Source organism: Callospermophilus lateralis, chromosome 8 (genome assembly GCF_048772815.1).
Source record: "Callospermophilus lateralis isolate mCalLat2 chromosome 8, mCalLat2.hap1, whole genome shotgun sequence".
Classification (NCBI taxonomy): Eukaryota; Metazoa; Chordata; class Mammalia; order Rodentia; family Sciuridae; genus Callospermophilus; species Callospermophilus lateralis.
The window spans coordinates 87,526,368-87,544,534 of NC_135312.1; the positions used below are offsets into that span (position 1 = coordinate 87,526,368).

Sequence of the window (18,167 nt, forward strand, 5' to 3'; positions counted from 1 at the left end):
CCTGACTCAGGCAATGGCAAGGCCCTACTGAGGTGGATGGTGCAGTGTCCATCCTCTGGAGGAGCGCAGTATATTTCTGGGAATGGGCTGGTTTGTTTTTGTATTCCTTTAATAAGTATAGTTGCGACTTCTCATATGACCATTAAGTATGAAGGAGAAAAACATGACTTTCCCAATTAATGCAACTACTTGTAAGAATAGATCTGTTCAGCTGTGGAGCGTAAATTGTTAATGTTTAAGGAAAAACTCCCTGTATTCCTGTCAAGGAAGTTTTTGAGAAATTAAATTAAAATCTAGAGAAGAAGAATTAATGTTAAGAAGACAGATTAGTGCTTAGTACTGTGCTGCAGTCTGGCTGGGCACAATTCAGGAGCCACTTGTCAAAAGAAATGAACTTTATTTTTAGAACACACACACCAAACCACCCAGCTCCTCAGGAAAAACCTTCAGAGCCCAACTGCCACCACCGGCTTCCCACAAGCCTCTCCCCCTCCCCCACTCCTCCTGCTCTTGAGGCCGATTGGCTGGGTCATGTCGGGGGAGCCAAAAGAGTCCCCCAATGAGCAGTTCCATGGTCTGAAAGGGCGGGAAACAGCCCAATGAGCACCACTGCAGAGGAGCCAATCAGTTGGCAGCTAGAAGTTTGCTGGGGCCCGCTGTGAGCCAATCATCAGCTGGCAGCTGGAAGTTTGCTGGCAGCTGGAAGTTTGCTGGGGCCCCTTTAGGCTGTAGCTCTCAACAGTACTGGGCAACTTGTTCTTGTTCCTGTGCACAGTGGTTTGTGCTCTTACTCTTGTTTGATTAAAATTAATAACAAGTCAACCACTTGCCGTAACCATGGCACCGGTTCCAGTCAGTAAGTCAAGAAAGAATAGTCAAGGTATAGGCCAATAGTTTGGGACATTTCTAACTATTATTAAAAGTTAACTAAGCAGAAACAGCTCAAAGCAAAACTCGAACTGAAAGTACAAATGCTTGCTTATGCATAAGCCAAGATACATTCTTCTATTCTAATTGTAGCTACGTAATATTGTTTGTTTGAATGATTCCTGTTTTGTAACCACAAAGTACTGTGAGCCTGTCAAAATGAAAAGTATATATGATCAACTTCACAAGTAAAGATTGGGATTCAGCACCTTCACTTTGGTGTCTGTGTTGTTTCTCCACCCTTGTTTCACGGACTCCTCACCATCCTCCTGAGACCCCCTGTTGGAGCTGGACTCCAACAGGGTTATATCCAGTTTGGTAACAATGTCTTTCTTTTTGTTGTTGATTCCCTCATAACTCTCCCATCCCAGCATAATAAATAAACTGTAATTAGATTTTCTGTAAAAATAAAAACTATATAGGGGCTAACTTGAAAACCTAATTAATGCTTTTATTTAACTTGAAAAGTTGTTCATTAATTTCCAACTTCTCTCTCTCTTTAGCATGAATTTTTAAAGATCTGATAGAACTGCTGAAGGAAACATGGTCATTTGGTAAAATTGGCAAGGTATACTATAGTACTTGAGTAAGAAAAGACGTATGTGCTCTAATCTTAGCTGGTCAACATGAGATCTCCTGAGCACCAAGCCTAGTCCCCCACGTGGCCCCATTTCTGCTTTGACAAGATGAAAGAAACTATCATGAACCAGGAACAACTCGCCCAACTTCAGGCACAAGTGCACAGTGGTGGGAAAAGAACTGCTTGCAGAACTGTTAGACCATGAAGCAAAGAAAAGACCACTGACTCCAATTAAAATCAAATTAAAGCAAGCTTATTATTTCCACCGGCTGGGCTGCCTCTCCCAACAAAAACCATGAGAGCCAAAGACAGGCTCGTAGCTTTCTAGAAGTGCAGCTTTATAGCCCAGAAAATTACACAAAGCAGGGGTTACAGATAACAAAACCCTGACGTGCATAACACAGAGGCTAGTTTATATTTTTGCTGGTCCCGACATCAGAATTTATGAAGGTCAATAGAGCCTCAGAGAGGATTGTTATCTGGTCAAGGAAAGTTAGGCATGGGTGAGTTCAAGGCACGTGTAGGCATTCCAAGCAGTTTAGAATTTGCAGTAATTTATAGTAAAGCCGAAATTAGTTTTTTATGCCTTTATGGCAAGATGGCTTCCAAATTTAAGAAGGAATCAGACTGGGTTTATCAAAATAAGAAAGTGGATCATAGAATAGCCATAGTAGATGATGAAAAACCTCAGTTCTCCTAAAGAAGTTAGGGGTAAACAATATCTCTAGAATCGAAGAGGTGGATATGTTTATAAACCAAGGAACAGTGATTCACTTTAACAATCCTAAAGTTCAGGCATCTCTCTGGCAGCAAACAGTTTGACCATTATAGGCCATATTGAGACAAAGCAACTGACCGAAATGCTACCTAGCATCTTAAACCAGCTTGGTGCAGACAGTTTGACTAGTTTAAGGAGGCTGGCTGAAGTTCTGCCCAAAAAATCTGTGGATGGAAAAGCAACACTTGCTACTGGAGAGAATGATAATGAAGATTTTTGTGGAGAATTTTGATGAGGCTTCTAAGAATGAGGCAACTTATCAACTTCCGAAGAAGGTAAACTTTAGGAAGTTACTGGGAGCTGGTATTTGTATTAGAACTGCTTTTTAAAGTTGTCTGTGTATTTGATAAAATCTAGATCTCTAATATTTTTAAGCCCAAGCCCCTTGGACCTCATATCTCTTTCCAGTTTTTGCTTATGCGCAATTTATTCTTTGCAGCTAATTAAGCTGAAGAAACCTAAAGTTTGAAACAAAGATTAATGAAGTCCTTTGCTTCGGAAAAAAAAAAAAAAAAAACATAAACAAAAAACATGAAATTCGTGTGATGTACTCTTTGTGATGAAATTTCAAGCATAAATCAGAAAATGATGATGTTACATCATGGGCTTTAACAAATGAACAAATAGTTTTTATAATTTTCAGATTCTATATATGATATAATCATTAGGCTTTACTATCTTTGATATAGATTAGAGCATTCCAATTTTTACTTGGAAAAATGACTACAGGGAACTAGTCAACTAAGTAGTTGAAATATTCTTTTTATTGTGTAATTCAGAATTAAAGAAATTCAATATAATTGAGAAAAATTAGAACAAGACTTATGAAAGACTATCACTATAAGCCTTTATTCCTCAAAGAAAACAGATCTTGAGTACAAGAAAACTTTTGAAATTCATTGTTTTCAGTTATCAATAGATGTTAATGATCAGCTCATATTTAATTTTTCAGATTGAAAATATTATATTGGTATTGTATTCTGCCTGTCTTTTGATCTTGACTTCGAGACTCATAATTTTTAAGTTAATTTTCATTGCTCCTATAATATTTGTAAGGTAAGTGAAAATAGGTATTTGACACCATACTATATATGTTAAGTTTTGATCTAAAATTCCTTTTAATATAGACAATATTATGGTATATAAAAAACAAAATATATCAATCTTAAGTATTCTGAAAAAAATTATTACTAATTTTATCATGTGGAAAGAAAAAGTTCAATACACTGTTAAAATTTTCAGTTTTTTAAAAAAGTTATTTTAAGTATTATAAATCAGGGATAAATCAGGGTTACTTTGGCAGCAAATTGCAAAATGTTCAAATGCCTTGTCCCCTGGTTTTTATGATGTTTGATTTTTAGAATCAACATTTGGTCATTTCAGTGTTATAATATATAACTATAATATATAATAGTCAATAAGTTTTACAGATTCCAATGTCTTTTTTTACAGGACATTTAATAATACAGGTTCATAATATGCTGAAATTCTACAGGTTTGAAATTTCATGCATCACATACCTACAAATAAGGAACTAAATATTAATTAAGTTATCTAATGTATAAAAAAAAATAAGCTAACCAACATCCTCACTAAAAATATAAATGATCACAAACATAGGCAACTTCCCCTCCTCATTATCAAGGATCAAAACCAAAGGTATCTGATGTTGTATCTCCCTAATCAACAGAAAAAAAAAATATATATATACATACACACACACACACACACACACACACACACACCAGGTAAGGCTAGTTAAGTTTAACAGAGACAACACAAAAACAAGGCAGTCACATTTTAGGTGTAAGTTGCAAATATATTCCTTTTTATTATTATTAAAGTTTCTCCAATGTTCTTCATCATGGAAGCACTTTATTTGATTCCACTGTTGGTCATGGTTTGAGCCCTACACACTCCCTTCCCTTTCACTTCAAAGGGAGCTCCTTTGTATGTGGCCACACCCTCATCATTAGTGTACAGGTCAGGCTGGATCTGCTCCCAAATCTTCTTCTTAGGATTTAGCTCCTTGTCAGGCTCTCCTGTTGGGGAGGAGAAAACCAAAAATTAATAAATAAACAAACAACCTACCTAACAAATATAGAGAAGTCTTCAAGAAATGTCTAGTGATATTTCAATGAATTATCTTTGCAGCACTTTCTGATCTTTAGGTCTAATCAAAACTTGAACACATTTTTATGATGTTAGCAGTTTATATTCTTTTTTGTTTTAAGTACTAGGGATTGAACTCAGGGATGTTTTACTACTGATCCACAACACCAGCCGTTTTTGAGACAGGGTCTCACTGAGTTGCTTAGGGACTCGCTAAGTTGCTGAGGCTGGCTTTGAACTTGTGATCCTCCTGCTTCAGCCTTCCTAGACAAAGCTGATTAACATTTCCTTATGAACATTAAAGATATATTATACTGTTATGTATTTTTACAAGTAATATAGCTCAGTGAATTCATTCTCCAAATTATTAAAAGAAAAATATAAGATACTCATTTAATCATAATGTATAAAGAAAAATATGAAGAGTATATTATGATGTTATATTTTTATACTTAGCAGAAGCAGCTAATGCATTACTGTACATATTAACATACAAAATGAACAACTAGATATCTGTTCTAGTGCTTAAAGATTTCTTATCAATACTGAAGAATGGCTTGAGCATTGGGATAATGTAACTAAATATAATAACTGATTTGGTTTTTATCTGCTACCCTTGGTAAAATGGAAAGATACAGAAAGGAGTAGTAGACACAGGACCAGTATTTTCCAAACAGTAGGAAAATATATTGTTATCTGAAATTTACATTACAACCCTGATTCTAATTTTATTTTAGGGGGGGAGGAGAATTTTTAAAAATATTTATTTTTCAGTTTTCGGTGGACACAACATCTTTATTTCATTTTTATGTGGTGCTGAGGATCGAACCCAGTGCCCTGCACATGCCAGGCGAGCATGCCACATCCTCAGCCCCTGATTCTAATTTTAAATATAAAAAAACTAAAGGATAGAAAAGTTGCTCAATGTCACACAAAGTGGAGCCAGCATTTGACATCAAAGCCCATATTCTGTTAGTATAGCATCAGGCAAAGTGTAAAATAACTGTTTCTGAAACATAGATTACGCTTTCAAAAAGAAACAAGTTAACTTCTTACATGAGAGCAATCCCCTTATTCCTTCTATTTATAACAACTCACTCTAAACTCTGCAATCAACAGAAGACAAGTAGTACAGTATATCTCTAGTCTGGGCTTAAAGGAAAGTAATATATCAAATAATTCTTCTGTGTAATGACAGTAAAGTGGACAGTAGCTGGAAATGTTCAAAAATATTTGGAATGAAGAATCATTTTAAGAAACAATGAAGAAAATAATTAATCTTTTAATTAAGCATTAATAATGTATTCAAAGATTTTCCTTGAGGTAGTAAATATATGCCTTCTGAATCTTTTCCCCAGTAACTTCTTTTTTCTAAGTAGGAATCTTTTAAAATTACTTTTATCTTTTAATTACCAGAACTACCTATATCCCATGTTCTGATTTAGTGTTTATCCTCTGGTCGTACATGCAGAGGAAAAATAAAATGGATTAAATTGGTTGGCCATGGTGATTTTGTTCTCTTTTAGAGATGGGAAAACTGGCAAGAACTTTCAAAACTGCCCTCTAATATCCAGGTTTTCCAAGATGATAGAACAATCATCTAAATAAAGTCTACAGTAGAAGAAGATGCAGTGAAATAAAACTGAATGACTAGATGAGAAGTTTTCTTTTCCGCTCTAAGATCATTTGATTGAACAACAGACTCCAAGTAATGAACAGAATAAGAAAAAATATCCAATAAAGTGCATGCAATTATACTTTACCTGATATCTATGAGATTTTTATTTATTGTTTGTAAATAATTCCTTAGTCTAAAAGCTTAATCTTGGGAATAAATCATGTGGGGAAATGGGGATTCCAGAATACCGAAAACAGAGGCAAAGATACTGTTCGTGGAGGCCAGAGCACTGATTCAGATTTGTACCCCTTTCCAAAGATGTTGTCAAACTGGTGAGTTCACTAAACAAGGTGTCCCAGACGCATGTATAAACTTCTTATTAAGAATATAAATTATATGAATAAATTCTTGCTGAATGCAGACAAAAAACCCCCAATTACGAAAACCTATGGTGCCGGCTAGGGTTGTGGCTCAGGGGTAGAGAGCTTGCCTAGTATGTGTGAGACACTGGGTTAGATCCCCAGTACCACATAAAAATAAACAAATAAATAAAGGTATTATATCCATCTACAACTAAAAAAAAGCTATGGTGTAGCACAAAATTATAAACTTCTCATATCTAGAAAAATATTACTATGTACCCATAACCACATTCATAATAACATATAATATGTATATAGTGCTTAAGAGGTTCTGGTACTGCAGTATCTATTTACTCATTTAATCCTTTCAGTATACATCTAAGTAATATTAATCACCATCACACTATAGCTGAAGAAACAGAGGCACAAAAACTACAGCTAAGAGCTTGAAAAACTACAGCATTGGCTAAGAGTAGAAAGGGAGATAAATTTCAAAAGTTAAAGCTCACAAAATCCACATGAGACAATTATATAGTTAAAAACTCATTATAGGTGAAAAAAAAGCTAAGGTTTAGAAAGCTTCCCAGGTCATGAAGCACATGCAGGGCCAAGATATGAAAGCTTTAAACCTCACAAGTCTTCAATAATTTTCAAACAACAAAGATGTGAACTAAAACTTTATTTAGAAACTAATAAAGGTACCCCCAAACTTGACTATTACTTTTAACTCAGGAGATTCAACACCTGACTGCTATGAAGGTATTTTTCTATTTTAATAAATGATTAGATGAGACAAAGAGGCTTAGTAAACTAAGAAGTGTTAGGTAAGTGTCTATTATTAATGCCAGAAGGCTATCACTTTCACTGCTTTAAGCTAATTTAAACAGTAGATAATACCCCACATTTTAAAATCTGCAAGCTCACTTACTTTTGACTATATGGAATAAAAGAAAATTTTGAAGATTCAAATTACCTTACAATTTTATGTTGTCTGTCATGAGGAAGCTGGTGGGGGGGGGGAGGAATAAGAAAAGGGCTTCTCACAAAATTAAAAGGGAGACAGACTGAGTAAAAGTAGGGAATCAAAGGGGAGAAAGGAAGGGAAAGAATGAGGAAGAACTGGGAAATGAAGTTGACCAAATTATGCTGTGTGGATGTATGAACAAATCACAACACATTCATTCATATATATATATAACTATAATGTACCAATTTAAAAAAAACAGAAGGAAGATCAATAGAAAACAGGACAGGGAGGAGGGGAGGAAATAGGGGAGTAATGGGTAAGCTATGGTATATGCATTTATGATGTCAAAATGAACCCCACAGTCATGTTTTAACTTAACATTATAATGCATTAAACATGAAAAAGAAAAAAATAGATGAACTATTATTACCATTATACCCTGTTTTATTGTGCTTTGTTTTACAAAGGTTTGTAGAAATTTTTTTACAAATTGAAGGTTTGTGATAACTTTGCCTCAAACAAGTCTGGCAGTACTATTTTCCCAAAAGTGAATGCTCACTTTGTGTCTGTGTTGCATTTTGGTAATTCTCACAAAAATCCAATTTTTAAAAATTATTATTTCACATATTTTTCAATATATACATGATTACTATATCTGTAATCAGTGATCTTTGATGTTGCTATCATAGTTGTTTTGGGGCATCACAAACCATGTCCATACAAGACAGCAAACAACTGATACGTGTGTGTCCTGACCTGCTTCCCCCAACTCCTCACCAAGTCTCCATCCCATTTCTCAGCCCTTCCTATTTCCTGAGAAACAACAGTACTGAAATTGGGCCAAATAACAACTCTACAATACCCTCTAAGTATTCAAACTAAACATCATCAATTTTTCACTCAAAATCAAAAGCTAACAATGGCTGGCATAGTAGTGCATGCCTATAATCCCAGCTGCTGAAGAGGCTGAGACAGGAGAATCCTGAGTTTAAAGCCAACCTCAGCAATGGCGCTATGCAACTCAGTGAGACCCTGTCTCTAAATAAAATACAAAATAGGGCTGAGGATGTGGCTCAGTGGTTTAATATCCCTGGTTCAGTCCTGGTGCCAAAAAAGAAAAAAACTAACAATGATTAGGCTCAGTGAGGAAGGTATGCTGAGACAGGTCCAAAGCTAGGCTTCTTGTGCCAAACAGTCAAGTAGTAAATGCAAAGCAAAAGTTCTTAAAAGTGCTACTCCAGTGAACACACATGTAGGGTATGAGAGAAGCAGTTAAGCAACTGGGAGAATGGAATTGCCATCAATGAGAGGGAAGTATCATGGAAAGGGGGAATTCTAGAGAGCAAAGACATGCAAATTCTTCTGTCTTGGGACATGTTAAATGAATAAATTCATTAGGATAGTAGATAAGTGACTGGACAAAGTCACTAGGGGAAGAGCATTGACAGAAATAGAGAAGGAGAAGGACCAGGGCCTGAGGCACTCCAAACAGGTAGAGTTAAGAGAAGTGAGGAAAAAAAAAAAAAAATCAGCAAAGGGGATGAGAAGGTTAGCCAGTAAAGCAGGAAGGATTAAGAACTAGTCACTTAGCTACAGGGAGAAAGTGGTGATCTCAACTAGAGCAGTTTTGGAAGAAAAGTAGGGGAATAGTGGGAAAGAAATCTTTCTGAAAAGGATTTTAGAGAGAAAAAATTTTGTCTTTAACTAAAAATAAATCTATTTAAAAGCTAAAACCTAAGCTTTGTGATAAAAATGTTAATTTATATTATAAGTAAGATTCAATATCTATGGAAATAAATATGACCTTGGAAGTTAAAATGTCCTAATGTAAATTCTCATTTATTAGACTATGAACTAATTTTCAGAAAGAGCTGCTCTTAGTGTAGTATTGATTTCAGGTTATTTCTGCTTGGGGCTTTAGGGACCAATTAACATATTTAAACACTAAAATTTATAGCTTTCCACATTTAAGAATTTAAAAAGTGTTGGGTTGGTGGGAAAAGTTTTAGCTGTTCTTATAAACATATTACTTGGTGTCTTCTAAATGCTATGAGTTTTTTTGGCTTTCTATTTGGAAAAAAATAGGTAAGTGTTAAACTTTTTTCAAGGCCAAACAGCAGTTTAAAGGCCTGAACCCAAACTGTAATTTTTTAAACACACTTAATAAACATAATAAAATGTCAATCTTCAGACACTAAGCATATCAAGGGACTATCAAAGGGTACCAGCAGGCACCTTAAGCTTTATAATGCAAAACAGACACTAAGAAATAAAGCACTGATAAATCATGGTTTTTTCCAGGAAAGAAAACAGACTAAACACTGTAAGATCAACTCTTTGTTGTACAGTATCAAACTGTTATTTCTTTTCAGATTTACTGCTATAGAAGCAGTATTTGGTATGGAATCTAAGGAGTACTCAGAGAACTCATGTCTCAAATTTTATCAATTATTTGATACCATTCAACTCAGATAAGTGTTAGGCCTCATGCATTGTTTTAAAACTAGGTTTTCTTTTGTTTCACATTTTAAGTAAGAACCTTCCCCATATATTCAAATGCTTAAGGCATAAAGGAGAATAAGCATTTCTTATGCTGAGTCATAGGTTAACTCAAGAAAATACTTCACTTTATTTAATAGTAACATTCATATAATAAAAACTAATTTGAAATGCTCAAATATTTTTCTTTTAGCTTTATAAGTGAATGAGAGTTATTATAGTGAAAGAACCACAAGGCTTTATTAATTAAATAGTTCATATTAATTAACAGGAAGCAACAATGAACAGACAAAAATACTACAGTATTAGAGATCTGGTCACATCTATGGCCTGATTCTTGGCTAACTCTAAAACTTTAACCAAGTTTCACTGGCCTTCAGTTTCCAAATTTTACTTTAATAAAAAGTAAGGCAAATATTAATCTGGAAAGGTAAATTAGGATTCACTCCTTTTTGTTTTTTTTTTTTCCAAATGCATTCTAATTCTTAAAAGAAAAAATTGATTCTCATTCTATTCAAATTTAGTCAGACTTCTAAACTGAATTTTAGGTTAATTAAATATAAATGTGAGAGTTTGGCCCAAAGTAAAAGGTTGGGGAAGTGTTCGGATTGCGTGGGAAAAGTGGTGATCATATGCTCTTAGAATATAAAACCATCAGTTTCTTTGAGAAATCATTCACACAGGGATTTTTCTCAAAAAAAGGTTCTTAGAACTTAAGCCATCATGTTCTCATCTACCAAGGTTCAAGACATACTTATGCATTCAATCATAGAGACTTATAAAAAATACTTTTTTAGATAGTCTACATTTGATTAGGAGAGGAGGTGAATTTTAAGGAAAATAATCCATATTTTCAAACTATTTCAATGTTAAAACTTCTTCACATTCTAATATTTCGTCAAACAGTTAACATCTGCCAACTATTCTTTCTCTTCTGCTTCAAAGACCTATTTGAAGAAATGTTCTCACACATTTGAAGTTTCATTTGTCTCAGGAACATTTCCATAGGAGAAAATGAACAATATAAAATGAAACTTTCTTTTAGATTATTAAATAATTGAATTTTAATTTAGATTTTCTCTATACGTTGAAGTCAAGTAAAAGAACATGCAAGTAAGTCAGATGAATTTTGAGTTAGATATCTTTCCCCCATGCCTGAACTTTCCATCTCTTTGTTTTTTTATGTTGTAGTCTAAGGCACTCTAAATGATTTTGCAGGATATTAATTTGTTCTTTATGTCATACTCTTTTGCTACACAGGCATTAATATTAGTATTTACCTAGGATGAAATTCCTGTGTTGTGTTTTATATGATGTGTGTCTTAATGAAGCGAAGGATGGTTATATGGTTTTGCTCAACATCTCACTCAATAACATTTAATAATGATCATTTAATTCAAAGCCTTATGATTCATATATGAGGCTGATTTTAACTCCAAATATTATAAACATCACTTGAAAACTGATTCCCAAACTATTTTAATTATCAGTAAATACTTACCAGGGAAAGTATCAAAAGTAATTCTGTCTCCCGGAACAGATCCATTAGGAGGATCCAAAATTTCAACTTTCTCTGGTGAACTAGCACACATCACCATTGCTTGAGATAGTACTCCCCTCATCTTTGCAGGTTTCAGGTTACAAAGTAAAATTACCATCCGATTTTGCATCTGTGTGAAACATAAATCGGTGACAAAAGATGTACATAAATTTAGAATAACAATCTCTAGAATACTCTAAGGCATACCTATTAAATATCAGGGGTTGTGGCTCAGTGGTACAGCACTTGCCTGGTATGTGTGAGGACTGGGCTCCATTTTTAGCACCACATCTAAATAAATAAATAAAATAAAGGTCCATCGCTGAGTAAAAAATATTTTTTTAAAAGTAAATACCTTACTTTTTGGATGTATCTTTGTCTCTGTGTGTCTCAAATCTTGTTATTAGGAAGCTTTGCATAAACATAAAAAAAAAAAAAACCCAAAAATCTACGAACTTGGGGCTGGGGATGTGGCTCAAGCGGTAGCGTGCTCGCCTGGCATGCGTGCAGCCTGGATTCGATCCTCAGCACCACATACAAAGATGTTGTGTCCGCCGAAAACTAAAAAATAAATATTAAAATTCTCTCTCTCTCAAAAAAAAAAAAAAAACAAAAAAACTAACAATGTATTATGGGTAAAAAACAGAGGTCTTTCAGTCAAATACCTAGTAAATGAATATTGAAGCAGATTTGGTTTTGAATTCTGGCTGCCATTTATTAGGAAGCCTTGCATAAACATATGTATAAATGTATAAAGTTGATCCTCCTGTATTTTTGAAAAAAAAAAAAAATTAAAGGATTCCCAAAGGATTAATCATAGATCCGAAACATGAGGGTTCTCCAGGCAGCTGCCAGACCCCCACCACCCCTGCTGGGACCAGGTCTTGCTTCTTCAGGCAGTGCCTGAAGCGCAAACTTCTAGCAGCACCTTAGTGGACCAGTTGGAATCCTCATTCGAGGCTTGCTTTGCTTCTCTTGTGGGTCAGAATGATGTCAATGGTACCGATCAGAAAGAAATTTAAACTGGTGTTGATCAGTATATCCAGAAGTTTCTGGATATTGCAAGACAGATTTTTATTTTCCCCTACAAAAAAAAGATTGCAGTTGTCTGTCCAGAAATCAGAGCAAGTTATCAAAGAAAATGTCTTAGAAATAAGGAATGAACTGTGGTGGGAAAACATGCTGGTACAGAATTATTTCACAAAGCTGAGGCATTGGCAGCAGGCGCTGGAGAACATCAATGTGCACCACAAAAAGCCCTCCAAGTTCCCTAGGGCTCCTTGTGTTCTATTTTATGCATTTCTTAGATTACATCTCTTCAGTCAGTACAAATACTCCACTGTCTTCTCGGTAGTCAGTGGATCTGTGGCTGTCTTGGATTGTTTTGTCATCTCCAGCCCTAAAGATCCCTCCCCACATGTGTCAATATCTACTCATGTTCCTGGTCTGGCCAAGATTCCACCTGGTGTACAAAGCCTCCACTCCTTTCCAGGCCACAAAACATTTCATTCCTTCCACTGTCTTGTGGATTAGTAAATGGTATCTGTTTCTGTGCCGTTTGTTGCATTGTATACCACTGGAATTAGGCATTACTCCCCTTGAATGTACATGAGTGTGTATTTTATGATACTTTGTACTCACTTTGTATGTACATATTACTCATTTTGTTTGTGTGTTGTAAGGATGAAATTCAGCTTGTGGACCTAAGATCAGTAATGACCAGACTGAGGCCAGCAGATCCCCTTGGTTGGAATGGATAGGCCACAACTTAAAAGTTATTTTTCACTCACAAGGATTTAACCTGGTCATCTCATGCTAGTTAGAAGCTGTGATAGGCAGCTTTAGGTTTCTTGATTAAAAACCTAAGTAAACTGAGTTTGAGGCAGTCTTTCAATGATAATGGTACTTTTGTTGAAAAGATCAGAAACTTTTCTACTTGGTGATGACATAAAAAAAAATTTAACTAGTGTATATATGAGTTATATCATTTCTTTATATGAATTCAGAAATTATCTGTCAAATAAATAACAAAATTTTGATTAAAAAATCATAACATGCATGTAAAGCATTTATCTTAGCATTAGCACTAAAATAAATGTACTCAGTTACACATGCACATCTTGCTCCCTAACCACTTGGTCATTTCCAATATTAGGCAAGATTTCCTCCTTAAAGACAAACATTTCAACAATCAGAGCGTTATGCAATTAATATTACAGTTACTTCTATAATCAGTCATAGAAATGACTACAAATTTCCTTAATCTTCAAATATTGAAGTATCTTAATTCTTTCCTCAACCAGCAAAAATAAGGAATGCAGTTCTTTAAATTATTTCAAAGGCTTAAAGTACAAGGGACAAAAAAGGCTAATGCTGTTGGGAAAAAAATAGAGAGATGTATTCTTGGGTGAAAGTGGCTTTATAAACAAATGTTATATGCAAATTTACTTCCAAATTCTATGATTAAAAAAAATGGGCTTAAGCTTCGAATTACTATTAGGGTCTTAATGGCTTAGATAGATGTTGATATAGCTTTGCTTCTAGGTGGGCAGATAGTGCATAATCCATGAGAATAGTAAAATGAAGGACTGGGCATATATCTCAACGGTAGGACACTTGCCTAGTGTGCAAGTGGGAGGAGGACACTCGATATTGTTGGGAGTGAAGTCCTCCTTCAAAAGTCAGGTGATGGGTGCAGGAGGAGATGTGTTGTGGGAGGCAGCTTGGGTTGGGCAGGTCACCTCCCTAAGAAATGATTCCTTGAAACCACATTTTCCTGCTGTTTTTATTGCTTCCATCCTGCTTGATACACTATGTAAAACAAGAACAGAGATAAGATTAACAGTATAGTTGTAGCTAACAATCTAGCTACGTGTATAGGAAATTATTTAAAAGGTTTTAGGGAAGAGATTACTTCAGATAAATGGTCCCAAATCATTTCATTGTTAAAAGCGGGTGCCTTTGCATCAACCATGGCCAGACTCTGAGACTGTAATTTCAACACATCCAAAGAAATATTATAAAAAGGATCAAGTCCATTAGGCAATTACTTACACTTTGCCATTGAATCTCAGTATCATTATAAGGAATTCTAGTAACACAAAATTGGGTTAATGTTAACGACACACGATATCTCTGGGCCCATTGGAAATCTTGTACCTGTTCTCCTAGCCATATAATAGAATCTTTTAGTTGTGGATTACACTTAAAATTTCCTGTCTCAGTAAAATTCTTTTGAAATTGCTGAAAGTAGCTGTGGAAGCTATTATCTTGGCCATCAAAGAAAACATTCAACAGTTTTACAAGGAGCCAGGTGGCTATTGGCTTTTTGGGAATCATAACAATTTGTCCTGAATTTTGCCATATAGTTCGACACATTGTTGTAGCATACAGTTCTCACGTAAAACATAATACAAATTTTGTGAGGCATTATATTGTACTTGAGTAGGTCCAGACAATAAAACAGAGGGATTTAATATCCATGCTGTGAGATGGAATTCCTTATGAAAGGAGATATGAAGATAAGTAACATTTTTAAACTTATATTAAAAATTACCATTTCCAATTCAAAAAGGCTCCTGAGTTAAATATATTCTCCATATTTCAGGTGGCCCTGAAGCCATTTAACCTTATCTATTCCAATCCCCAACTGGTTTACATAGAAACAGCATTCTTCCCTGATTTTATAGGATGACAGATACCAGGGAGTCCAATTGATTTCGTAAAGTCAGTATGAAATCAGTGATCTGTTGGATATCTGCAATAATCTGTGCTGAGGATTTTTACAGTGAATAGAGGGTTCTAATCCTGCTGCACCTATGCCTATCCCAATGAATGTTTTTAGCCCTATGAGTAAAGGAATAATTTGGGGGCTCTCCTACATCTGGTGTGTGCTGTTATTAGAATGGGTAGGCTTTGCTTGTGAGATAAATTGTAATTTTGAGGAGTAAGGGAGATTAAGGTACAGAGGTCAATCTAATTTTAGTAGACAGGGATAATTATGAGCCTTGCAGAGGGAAAAGCTCCAGAATTTGGGGGGGCATCTGGGCTGTGGGGCTGTCACAAGTATACATCTTGAGTTCTATTAAAAGAATTGTCTTGTTTTTTTAAATGCCCAGGTATGGCTGTATTTTGATTAAAACTATTTTTTTTTTTTTTTTTTTAGAGAGAGAGAGAGAATTTTTTAATATTTATTTTTTAGTTATCGGTGGACACAACATCGCTGTTTGTACGTGGTGCTGAGAATTGAACGCGGGCTGCACACTTGCCAGGCGAGCGCGCTACCACTTGAGCCACATCCCCAGCCCCAAATTAAAACTATTCTTGCTAGGTGTTCAAGACCAAGCTGGTCAAATTGACCTTGTTCCTATGTGTTGTTAAGAGTCAGCAGCAGAGTTCCCACAGGGGTCACTTTTGGGGAACTGGAGAGCAACTTCTTAGCTCCTTTAGTGCAATCTGCTAGGTAGGGTCTCCTTGATGAGGTGGCTTCCCCTGGAAGCATCAGGGGTATCTCCTTTCTCCAATGACACTCCTCTTTTCAGCAGGTGCACTGATTGGCTTTCTGTTCTCCAGTGATCTCATTAATCTCCCTGATCAGGAGGTCATGTGGCCCAGAGTTGCAAAGCTCCTTAAAAAGTTCCCCCATTGGGCTGGGGATGTGGCTCAAGCGGTAGCGCGTGGCCCGGGTTCGATCCTCAGCACCACATACCAACAAAGATGTTGTGTCAGCCGAAAACTAAAAAATAAAATATTAAAAATTTTCTCTCTCTTAAAAAAAAAAAAAAAAAGTTCCCCTATTTCCTGGAGTCAGGCTGACTTAGGGGCCAGGAGCCAAATACTGATTTTCTTGGCCCCCTTGTTTATTTGGCCTTGGTCTTAAATATCTAGCAAACCAGTCTCACCAATCTTAAAGTTAAGAGTACTGGGCTTTAAACTTTAATGTCTATAAATTTATAGTCTTATTTTTTTATTCTTTACCCTTTATATTTAATTGGAGCCTGCATTAATACTGGAAGTTAGCCTTATATTCTATCTATCTGATGGTGTATTAACTCAGACTAACCCAGGTTGTTTGTTCTTGAAGCAGTATTTCTGCAAAACATTAATAGGCAACAGCTAGCTACAGAGTTTTACAAGGAAAATACAAAATGAAAATAACAAGAGTAAAAAATATATTCAGTTTGTATAATACCTATCTTGAATTTTGGCTGAGTTATACATTATATCATCTGAGATCACAATGATCTTTACAACAAAAATGAATCTTTTGAATACAACTTGAAATGAGCTGAAGTCTGGCTTATTTTGGAGCCATTCTAACATGCAATAAGGTGGGAAGCAGAGTCTTATCTCAGGTAAGGTGGGGCTCCTGTCAAATTTTAGGCAAAGTGTTCTAATTCTGAAGCTGATTTTTGCCTCTTAAATATCATTTTACAAAGTTTACATATACTGTCACTTGAGTCTATATGGATAGCTAACACAGTATAATATTACATTTAAAATATGAATTAAAGAAAGGCTAAGAGAGTATTTAACTTTCCTTTTGTGTGGAAAAGTGAAAAAATGCTTTCATGTTTCACAATATAAACCTTTAAATAGATGAGACACTCATTATCTTTTAGAAATACATTTACATTTTTACCCCAGTGTAAAAAGTAAAGTAAGCTTTAGTTACAGAACATTAAATGACAAATAAATACCCAATTAAATCTGCTATTCTTATAAGTCTAAAATTACCATTACAATGATGTTTGGAAAACATCGTTTGGTAAAAATGTTTTTAACCCTCCTGATTTAAAGACATATATGTGGGAGATATGAACACATTTAGTATGCTATACTGATGTTTTTATATGAACCAAATTTAGCTTTTAAAGGAAAAGTTAAGACTGTAATGCTTGCAAATAATGGTTGTTGCTATGTACCAGTGTTGTATAAATCTCAGTTCCTTGTCAGGTTAATAGAGATTAAACCTTGGTTTTATATAAGAACATTAGTATCTGATCTTAGGGGAAAACCCTAAATAGCTTTAACTGATTGTTCCACCTTTTCAACTTTTGCCATTTACTTAAACAGACCCTCAGTTGTTTATTTCATCATACAAAGACTTTCTTATTCAGAATTGTTTTTTTCCACTAAATATATTTCCATACCTAGAACTTTCTAATTTCTCTTTCCTATCTGTTGACCCTGGGTATATAGTATTGCATTTGCTTGTTTACCAATTCATGAAAACACAAATAATGTTCAAGCATATCACCCTATGGAATTCAAAAAGAGTACTTGATGTTATATTTAACAGCAGCATATTAACTTTGCAAACTAACCAGATGCTTTTAACAAACACACTGCACTCTTATGTTACCAGTATGCCAGTCCCAGACTGGACTTTTTCCAGTGGGGACTAGAGAAACATCATTACCCTAATCTCGATGGTGAGGGGTCCTTGGGGGTCCCAGTTAGAGAAAAAGCAGGGGTATCAACTGGTAGAAACTGGAGGAACAGGTTCTTACCTCTTCAGAGAGATGAGAAGGCTAGTGCGGGAGGCAGAAACAAAATGGCAAGGAGGGGCCTGATCCAGAGGCTTGAAAGGTATGCAAGGGACAGGAAGGTGGGGGGCCGGGGAGTAGAAGAAGGCCTCCTTTAATGTTAACAAAGTGTTTAGTACAAATCCTTTTACTCTCCATATTGTATTAAGTGTAAAAAGTTTAGTAGATGGTTGATATCTGGTATATCTGCCAGAGTCAGATTTCAGACCAAAGACCTTCACATTTGTCTCTCATAC

At 35.3% G+C, this 18,167-nt stretch overlaps 1 protein-coding gene and 1 pseudogene across 8 annotated transcripts in view; one reads left to right on the forward strand and one right to left on the reverse strand.

Annotated features, from left to right (window-relative positions):
• Positions 1–1,628: 1,628 nt before the first annotated feature.
• On the forward strand, positions 1,629–2,754 carry LOC143405740 (transcription factor BTF3 pseudogene; annotated as a pseudogene).
• Positions 2,755–4,083: 1,329 nt separating this feature from the next.
• The window catches only part of Aimp1 (aminoacyl tRNA synthetase complex interacting multifunctional protein 1), a 37,915-nt gene continuing 23,831 nt past the window's right edge, over positions 4,084–18,167 (reverse strand). For all 8 annotated transcript variants that reach the window (XM_076864180.2, XM_076864178.2, XM_076864177.2 and 5 more), the window contains 2 exons: positions 11,345–11,513; positions 4,084–4,327 (listed from right to left, as the gene is read on the reverse strand). In XM_076864180.2, the coding sequence (XP_076720295.1) occupies positions 4,161–4,327; positions 11,345–11,513 (336 nt within the window). In that variant the 3' untranslated portion in view covers positions 4,084–4,160. The remainder of the gene's footprint in view (positions 4,328–11,344; positions 11,514–18,167) is intronic.